Consider the following 10091-nt stretch of genomic DNA (forward strand, 5'->3'; position numbering starts at 1 on the left):
GTAAACAGTCAGCTGCAAAAAATCCGATGTAAAAAAAAAATCAGATTAGAACCACTTTGGCCTGCAGTGTAAAAGCAGTCTTAGAGATTGGAATCATATACATCAACTCACGATTTAAATTGATTTTGATTGTTGGGGTGACGATTTGATTCAGAATCATTTGTTGATTCAACTCGATTAAAACCGATTCTTGCAAGACATTATTCGGTATAGAGATGATAGCAAAAACGTTTCAAAACATTGTTACACGTTACAAAAGCTCCATATGGCTGCTGACATATGACGTACTGTTTTTGCGCGGCACGTAATAGTTTTTGTTATCTTACAACAACTCGATTCAATTAGATTCAGAATCGATTCTCGAATATACACGATTCTCGATTCCAAACGATATTATTTGGTATGAAACTGATAATAGAACTATTGCAAAACAGATTATAAAAGCATCCCTTGACTGCTAACATATGACACAGATGGCCAAACATATAACAAATAAATACATAATAAAAATTCGGGATTTATGAATCAATGTAAATTAGAATAAATAAGAATCACGATTTGGATGTGAAGCATTTTTTTAAGCACTCGTACTACATATATTGTATATTTCTTTGGCGGGAAATATATTTTTTGTGGCAAGCTGTTGTTTTTGGCGTAATAGTTGTTGTTCTCTTACAACAACTCGATTCAATTCGATTCAGAATCGATTCTTGGATATACATGATTCTCCATTCCAAACGATATTATTTGGTATGAAACTGATAATAAAACTTTTGCAAAACAGACTGCTAACATATGACACTAATATGGCCAAGCATGTTTTTAAAAATAGATTCTTAAAAAAATTAAATAGATATTCAAATTTTGGGATTTATGAATCCATGTAAATTGGATTAAATAAGAATCACGATTTGGATGTGAACCATTTTTTTAGCACCTATAATACATATTTTTATGGAGGGAAATATATTTTAGTTGTTTTTGGCTTTTGCTCTGCAGGGTTTTTGGCTGCTTAATTGTGTTTCTTTTACTTTCTTCGATATCTCACACAATTCCACATCACAATGACACCGATCCCATTCCTTCCGGGAACGATGCACATAAATCATTACATATTCAGGCCGAAGACTTGGAGAGTTGCAGATATATAAGAAGTGATTATGGAGTGAGTGCGTAAGTCACCACAATGTCGTCTGCAGGGATGTGAACACAATGGTGTGTGCGTGTGCGCATGCGTGCACGCCTGTCAAACTTTATTCCGCTAAGAAACAACAACACAAAAAAGCAGGAGAAATAATCCATAAAAAGATGCTCGCTTGAGGGGAACCAAACAATGCGTTCGTCCTCTGACATGTCACATGACTTGCATTTCATGACGATCATTGCCACTGAAAGTAACCTTAGGCAGATGCACAAACGAGTTATGCAACATCTTCTCACACGTCAACTTTTTTTATTTTATTTTATTTTTTATTTTTTTTTATTTTTTTTTACCATAAATAATAGGCCGCGGGCGTTTGACAGTCTTCAGCAGTCCTACGCCATGAGCCATTATTCTAATATGGAGATGTGAAATTGCCTATCATTTTCACAGATGTCACTATTGCATGCTGCAAAACTCAATGGGGCGCATCATCATCATCATCATCATCATCATCACCATCATCATCATCATCATCATCATCATCATCTGCAGCAGCAGAAGCAACAGTGAGGGAAAATACGTCTTGCATGAGCGTGAAAGTATATAAAGGGGAGATATTGGGGGCCCTAAAGTGACTTCTTCCATCCTTACTTTGACTCATAAAGAAGATGAGCTGCGGTGACGCATGAGGACTGTAAAAATAAGGTAACGTCCTGTTTTATTTGATTTTTTTTAAATTTTGTATCATATTGTAAGTTGCAGGCTTGTCTTACTATTTATTCATTTCTGAATGAGGAAAAGTGTGAAATGCTCTATTAAAACAGGCAATAACATATTTTGGCTTAAATCATTTCGGCCAAAATGTGAAAAAGGCCATACGCGTGCGTAATGTGGAAAAAGCACAGATTCTTTTAACGAGCTTATTTTTTTATGAGCTCATACGCCAAATTAATTACGAAAACCATATTTAAAATGTGCTCCAACTTTCACATGCAGGGATTTTAGCAACATAATTATCTTGGTATTATGCATATTTATTTTCTTTGATCATTCCGTGCGTAAAAGTGTGCGTAATAATAAAAATACAACTCTAACGTGGCTAATGGGTTACCGAATGTTTCTTGCCTGTTTTTTTTCTTCTTTTTTCGAGAGATTACAATAAGTGATTGGAAATTCCTCTCAAAAAGTCATACACAGCAGCATTTAAAAAATAGCAAAACACAATGTTTTATTTGCATTTCACAATTAGGATTCTTTTCGACGCAAAAAAATGATATTTTACGCATTGACAGATCCATTAGAAAGTCACAACAGGCTCATCCAACAATTGTTTCTGATAGCTTAATGTGTTTGTCCTGTTAAAACATGCACATAATTCCCATTGTCCACACACACATACACGCACACGCACCCACTCAGACACACACGCAAGTCCTCTTCAATAAAAGTCCCGTCAAAAGATGCGCATAGTTGGCGTCAATTCCACCCTACCAAAAAAGACTGGATTTAGAAGTTGTGTGTCATTAAAAAAAAAAAAAAAAAAAAAAATCATCATCAGGCCTGCAGGATAAATCCACTCACATCATCTGATGCCTGGCCATGCCCTCCTGGTGAGCATGCTGGTGCTGGTTGGGGTACCAGTGACTCAAAGTGTTCAGGTAGTTGTTGGGGTACACCGGGCCTCCTCCTTTGTTCCCCTGCATGGACACGTCCCAAAGTTGGGGCATCCCATGAGGAGAGCAGGGGGAGGCTGAGCTGGTGCTGCTCAAGTGTTCTCCCTCTGGGCCGCTTCCATGCTTCATGATCTTTTTGTACTTGGAGCGCTTGTTCTGAAACCAGATTTTCACCTGTAAAAAAAATATAAGTCATAATTCTTATATTACTGTCAGATTCAAGACGCACATTTACAATATGGCCAAAACATTATGAACACCTCCATACTGGAATTCAATGCAATAAAAAATGGTACATGACATCAATTCACAAGGTTTGATTGGCACTTTGAAATGGTTATTATTATTATTGACAATATACAGGTGCAGTATATAAGTATCTCATATTTTGGTGACCTTCAAAAACTGATGCGGTTAATCCCCTTACAAAAACATTATTATTATTGATTGCTAGATACATGAAGTGCCCACGTGTGTAAAATTGGGGCCCTTTCCGATCCCCCAGTCACTCAATTACAAAAAAAAAATCACACTTTATGCATGTAAAATAATCAAACTTGAGCTTAATTGAATGCATGTTTTGTACTAAAAGCAAAAAATGGGAAATTGCTTAATAATGTATGTTTCTTTTAGTGCAAAATAACAAACGTGACAAGATTTTAAAGAGGCAACTCACTTCGGCTCAAACCTGGTATAACTGACTTATAAATGGTAAATGGTAAATGGGTCGTACTTGTATAGCGCTTTTCCACCTTTTTTAAGGAACTCAAAGCGCTTTGACACTATTTTCCAGATTCACCCATTCACACACACACATTCACACACTGCTGGATAATTATAAGACCAACATCAACTACAGTGAACATTTCAGGGGAAATTTGGCAATATTCTTAACAGTGGCAGAGCAGGAAGGGGCTAGGAATACACATTTTATATGTAATTCATTAATTGACATTTTACAATTGGGCTCTATGCATAGTGCGTAATCTGCATGTAGCCTTGCAGGTCCTGTGAATGCATGGTGCATTTTTATTTGTGCATACATGATACCCATTTGTTATACTTTACATGTGAGCACATTTTTTTGCTATTAAAGTAGCTAAAAGTATACATGGCAAATATGAACACATAATATAAAGTGTTCGAAATGGAGTCGGCCCAGACTAAACTGGGGCCCTAAGCATAATTTTTCCCCCCACACTTTATTTATGTGGACAGATTTTTATACTCCTGAGAAAATTCCAACCCGGGCTCTGACCTGGTATAAGTGCCTTACACTAATGCAATGAGCCAAATTGAACATTTTAGGGGAAGTTTGCCATTATTTTTTTTTTATCAGTCACAGAGCAGGAATGGGCTAAGAACACGGGCAACATTCCATATGACGTCATTCATTAATTGACATCTTACTATTGCAGGGCCCTACTCAGAGCGACTCCCCCTGCACTGTAAAAAAGGTACCAGGATTTCACAGCATTTAACAATACTTGCCCACAGTGAAATTCTGTAATCAACATTTACTGTAACATTACAACACACAACTGTAAAAATCACGATATCCCAATATTTCACAGCAATGACTGTGATTTCACAGGAACATATTCTATTCCCAACACGTTACTGTACATTCAAACAGGTTTGTCTGTAAAGGCGTTCCATAGACTGCGCTGCATGCACACAGCATGAGTGGCGGCATGCTGCTATTATAACCATAACATTACAATTGTGAAGTTACAGCATATAATTGTCATTTATAGTAATTAACTACAAAATTACAATTGTGAAGTTACAGTAATTAACCTAAATTCACAGCTCTGCAGTTATAGTAAATTGCTGTAAAGATATTACACAGTAAATTACTGTACTGTCAAAGCAATGCAATTATTAGCCAGCAATTGTTGAGAATTTAAACTATTTTTTTTTACAGTGTGCTTATGCATATTATAGGTACATGTTTTTACTTTTCTTACCATATATCAATTCATATTCTTTATACTTAACATGTGAGCAAACTATTGCTTGTTAAGTAGCTAAAAGTAATTTTAAACGGCATAATGTGTTCGACCACTAATCGTTGGTATTTCTCCATGACGCATGCGTGATGACGATGCTTTCGTCACGAGAGCACTTTTCCCGCGCTGACAAAAGAAACAAAAAAAATGCTGCAGCCGCATGATTGGTGTCGTAAATAAGTCCTGCATTAAAAGCTCCAGTTACAAATCACAACAATTAGGCGTGTCCCTGATGATATAGAGATACATACATCAACATTTTGGTTCAGGTCGTGCAGAGCTTTTAAAATATGTATCAATTTAGGTCATCCCTAATTAGGCTGTGAGTGTGAGTGACACTTGGTGGGCTCCCCCCCCCCCCCCCCCCCACCTGAGTCTGAGTGAGTCCGAGTTTGGCCGCCAGGTCCGCACGCTCCGGGAGGGCCAAGTACTGGGTCTGCTGGAAGCGCTGGTGCAGGGCTTGCAGCTGCAGACTGGAGTAGATGGTTCGGGGCTTGCGGATTTTCTTCCCTTTGCCATTTAACCGAACATCTCTGTTCTCCAGCGCCGTGGACTTGTCGTGATCTACAGGGAGGAATAGGGGAATTTTTTTTGTTTTTTTTTGTTTTGTTAATCACACAATTTCCTTTGCATAATTTACATGTTAACACAAGAAATCCCCCCCCCCCAAAAAAAACAAAAAAAAACACGGATTAACTATAAAGACAATATAACATACATCCATAAACGTGGATGCATATGCAATAGCGCAATATATTTTTATGTACAGTAATCTATTTATTTATATCTGCACCTTATTGCTCTTTTATCCTGCACTACAACGAGCTAATGCAATGACATTTCGTTCCTGTAAAGTTCAAATTTGAAAGTGCAAGAATGCATGCCCAGTACGTGTATACATTTTGGTGCGTTAATGTGTGCGTAATTGTCATACCTGCGTGCTCTAATCGTCCGTGCAAACTGCTGCCGCCGGGGCTGCTGCTGCTGTGCTGGTAGGACATGTACGCAGACGCCGGATGCGGATTCACGGCGCCGGGGTAGGCGTAACCCAACGAGCGGCCATAGGACGCGCCGGCCGGGAAGGAGCCGTCGTGCTGCGAGTGGCCCGCAGCTTGCAAGCCGCGCACTGGGTAAATGTGATGCGGGAGGCCCGGGGAGCGCTGCTGGTGCGCCGCCGGGTGTCCGTGTCCGAACTCTAGAAAGGCGGATTTGGACGGGTCTGCGGGGCCATTGCTGAAAGTGTCAGGCATGAGAGCCATGGACATCATGAGCTCGTCCGCACGGTGGAGAAGATGGTTTCATGAGTTCTGCGCGAAGAGGGGGAAAACTTGCACTAAATCCACACTTAAATGGGAAACATCTTCAAATCTCCGTTACATGGTCCACAAACAGCTAGAGGGTCCCAAAAGAATCCAATAATCAGCAAACATGAGGAGAGGAGCTGACATGGCTCGTCAAACACCTCCTGCCTGCAGAACTTCAACAAAGTGCATTGCGTCTGTCTGCAAACTCTCTCTCTCTCCCTCTCTCTCTCTCTCTCTCTCTCTCTCTCTCTCTCTCTCTCTCTGGTTGGCCTTCGGCAAAGTGTCGCCTCATTAACATGAACTACAAGCTGTGCACCCCGCAGGGACCTCCTTCCATACACAATCAAAAACATGAAATCAACCCGATCAACATTTGTTCGATCCCGCAATAACATCCGAAAACGAATTGACTGTAAACCCGAATGCTCAAAATAATTAATTAGAATAAGTAGTCTACACTTAAAAAGTTGTTAAAAGTTGTACTTACTTAAAAATGTTGAGTGTGAGTAACACTTTCCTCCTTTTTAAGTTGATTAAAACTTGTTATTTTTAACTAATATTAACTAGTTTGCAGATTATGTATCTGCTACTTAAAATAATTAACTCACAGTGGATTAAACGTATGTTTGTCTTATTTTGAAAGAACAAATCATTAAATCGAATCAAGAATAAATTAAGAATGAAACAATCTCATTATAGATTTGTATTGTTATTATACTCTCGTGTGTACGTATATATATATCAATTATTACATGCACGTGCGTGCGCGCGCACACACACACACACACACGCACACACACAGGAAGTGCTTTTATTTTGTAGCATTTGCGTGCACTTCCTCTTCAGGCAGCAGACACGAAGAGGAACATTTTTTTTATTAATTATTTTTTTAAATGTAATTATAATTTAAAAGTACATTTAACATAAACTCCAAATATTTACGATCTGATATACTCAAATATTTGAGTTTACGATCTCAAAAAATACGTGCCTCACTTTTTTTGAGGTCTGCTTACTTATTCGGGTTTACAGTGAACGTAACATATTTATATCCGGCACGCATATGAAATGGTTTATTTCAATGTCGAACACATTGCATAGATATGAACATTTTACAAATTAAAAACTGAAGTATTGAGAGGAAAATATAGTTTTTGATTAAATTGTTTTTTTTTAAAAATTATTTCCTATTTTGTTTATTTGTTGAGACTTTGTTTTTCAGATATGTTTTGTATGATTTTGCATATGACAGTGACTCCAAAAAAATCCAAAAATCCTCTATAGTAGACGTATCCCATTTATTTACGTCTATACTGAATATTTACATAACAGATAAAACCATATTTTTTACTTGAACTTCCTAATTCGCCCCACAATAAAGATTGAGTTTGCTGCAGACAGAAAACTAATATTATGACACGCTTTTAGGTCAAATAAGGTACAAAAAAAGGAAAAAACCTAACATATCTTAAGGGTGTATTTGATGACACGATGAGTGGATTTATTATTGTGAGTATATGTGGATTTAATTAGATATGTCTTGTATTAATATAGTGTATATATTGCTGGTGACCATAAATAATCAGATTATTATATTTGAGTGATGGGGAAGGATATTATAAAATGCGTTTCTCCCTGCTCCTTTGTGGACACACACAATATTTTTTTTTTTACACTGCTATTGTTTATGTATTTATCTATTTATTTTGCTTTTGAGAAGTGAATTATGATGAATTATGTAGATGAAGTGTATATTTGTTTAGTTTTTTCTTAAAAAAAAACCACTTTCTCACTCCCAGGTCACATATCAGCCTATAAATTGAACTATTACTTAATTCACTGTCATCTAAGCTCATAAATACACACATTGTATATGTGAGCAATTTATGTGAAATAACTTGACGGGAAACTGCCAACAAATTATAGATGTATAACTAAAATGTATATATGTGTGCTTCTAGGGCCTTTACAAACAAAAGTGCACATTCATAAAACCCAAACAGTTGCTTTGACACATGCATGGCTTGCGGGTTTAATTCTAACTAAATGTCAGGGTTTATAAAATAAATATGACATGAAATGTGGGAAAACATTCATCGGGCCAAAAGAGCGTGCAGGATGCAGTGTCAGCAAAAAAAAGTCACAAAAAAGTACAGAGAGACACACAGATGGATATGGTAAATATTATACCATGGTAAAACCTGTGACCTGAAGGCTTAAAAAAGAAAAATGTAGCTAAATATTCATTTTTATTTAAATATCTGTAAGCTATATCAAATCTTAATGGAGCCATCATTTGTGACATGTAGCCCAGCTGACTGCAGTAAAACACGGTCACATTCTAAAGAGTGTTTGCTGCTAACCTATCATTTTGGTCAGGTTCTACTACACCCTTGCTGCATTTACACACACACACACACACACACACACACACACACACACACACACACACACACACACACACACACACACACACACACACACACACACACACACACACACACACACACACACACACACACACACACACACACACACACACACACACACACACACACACACACACACTCTGCAGGGCCTGCCGGGGACTGGACTGCTTCCCGATCCCCACAACAGCCACTAAGCGAAAGCCGGCCCGCCAGAACAAAGCCACAAATTATCACTATTATCATGGAACTATTTCATTCACAACTAAGCCTCAGAAAATAGAGGACTGAGAAATGTCATCGTCATTTGAGGCCTACTTTGGTTTACACATCACAACATAGCATAGCAATCACAGGATCTCATTTGTGTTTCTCGATGGGTTATTTGTTTATCCTTAACATTACAGTTTTGTACAGTTGCACATTTTAACAGAGCCGAAAAGGAGTAGGAAGAAGCGTAAATAACACTTCTTATCCACGCTGTTTACTTCCTGTGTTGACATCTTAATATATGGAACATAAACAAATATTACATACAAATGAATACAGTGATCCCCATATTTGCAATTTGACATTCATATTCTGCGAATTCCCAGACGTTTTGTTTAAAATAATTTAAAAAATCTTATCTCCGTAAAATACATTTTTAGAAAAACCAAGACTTCTTCCTATAATTCTTATTTCGACAACCATTTTACTTTTTTTGGTCAGAGTTACACATTTCAGAAAAAACTAACCTTATTATGCAAAATAAAAGTGTCGACTCTAGTGCAAGCTGGCTAAATTGGGGCCCTAAGTAGAATTTAATATATTTGACTCACATCTAATTTAATTAGATGGATATTTTGAACCTAATTAAGAGTTATTTTGGATACAAAAAACAAAACAAATTTAACACAATTAAAACCTAAATTAGCAAACCTTTCTGCCACAATTTCCAGTGGGGGTCGAACCCAATACATTTGGATTACAAAACCAGTACACGAACGCTGAATTGGCTAATGCATCCTTAATAGTGACGAAGCAGGAATGTGCTAGGAATAAGTTTGCGGTAAAATTTCATATAAAGCGCCCTGTCATTCATTAGTTGACATTTTACGCCTCTTCCTTCACAGATAGCGGAGCCCAACGCACAGCGTGTAATCTGCGTAGTGGGAGGGGCTGCCCTACACGGGCGTTTAGGAGGTTAAAATGTCAATGCAAAGATCTGCCAATGTGTTTGCACTGGTCCAAGTTCCTCTATACCAGTGGTTCTCAAACTTTTTGCACCAAGTACAACCACAGAAAAAACCTGGCTCTCTAAGTACCAACATAAAGACCAACATTAAAATACAGTAGTGTAGTAGGCCCAAGAATTGATTAAAAACAAGGCAGAGGTTTTATTTAAGCAGTATATTTAACATTTAGGCTACTTTAACATTACACACAGTTTGAACAGAAAACAGTGTGAGAAAATTAAACACTGTACTTTAATCAAGTGATTCTTTGCCGTACCACTAGTGGTACACGCACCACAGTTTGAAAACAACAGG

At 37.6% G+C, this 10091-nt stretch overlaps 1 protein-coding gene across 1 annotated transcript; it reads right to left on the reverse strand.

Moving 5' to 3' along the window:
* Nucleotides 1-2479: 2479 nt before the first annotated feature.
* Nucleotides 2480-6283, reverse strand: dlx4b (distal-less homeobox 4b). The gene is made up of 4 exons (XM_062054901.1): nucleotides 5764-6283; nucleotides 5200-5393; nucleotides 2726-2991; nucleotides 2480-2631 (listed from the first exon to the last, which is right to left on the reverse strand). The coding sequence occupies exons 1-4, from the start codon at nucleotides 6095-6097 to the stop codon at nucleotides 2598-2600; spliced, it is 828 nt and encodes a 275-aa protein (XP_061910885.1). The 5' UTR covers nucleotides 6098-6283; the 3' UTR covers nucleotides 2480-2597.
* Nucleotides 6284-10091: the final 3808 nt, after the last annotated feature.

Source organism: Entelurus aequoreus, linkage group LG08 (genome assembly GCF_033978785.1).
Source record: "Entelurus aequoreus isolate RoL-2023_Sb linkage group LG08, RoL_Eaeq_v1.1, whole genome shotgun sequence".
NCBI classification, from domain to species: domain Eukaryota; kingdom Metazoa; phylum Chordata; class Actinopteri; order Syngnathiformes; family Syngnathidae; genus Entelurus; species Entelurus aequoreus.

Coding starts and splice junctions, on each gene's coding strand:
- dlx4b (XM_062054901.1), bottom strand. CDS start 6,097: ATGATGTCCATGGCTCTCATGCCTGACACTTTCAGCAATGGCCCCGCA. Junction 2,992..5,199: donor TCGGACTCACTCAGACTCAG/GTGGGGGGGGGG, acceptor TTTTTTTTACAG/GTGAAAATCTGGTTTCAGAA. Junction 2,632..2,725: donor ATGGCCAGGCATCAGATGAT/GTGAGTGGATTT, acceptor CTTTTTTGGTAG/GGTGGAATTGACGCCAACTA.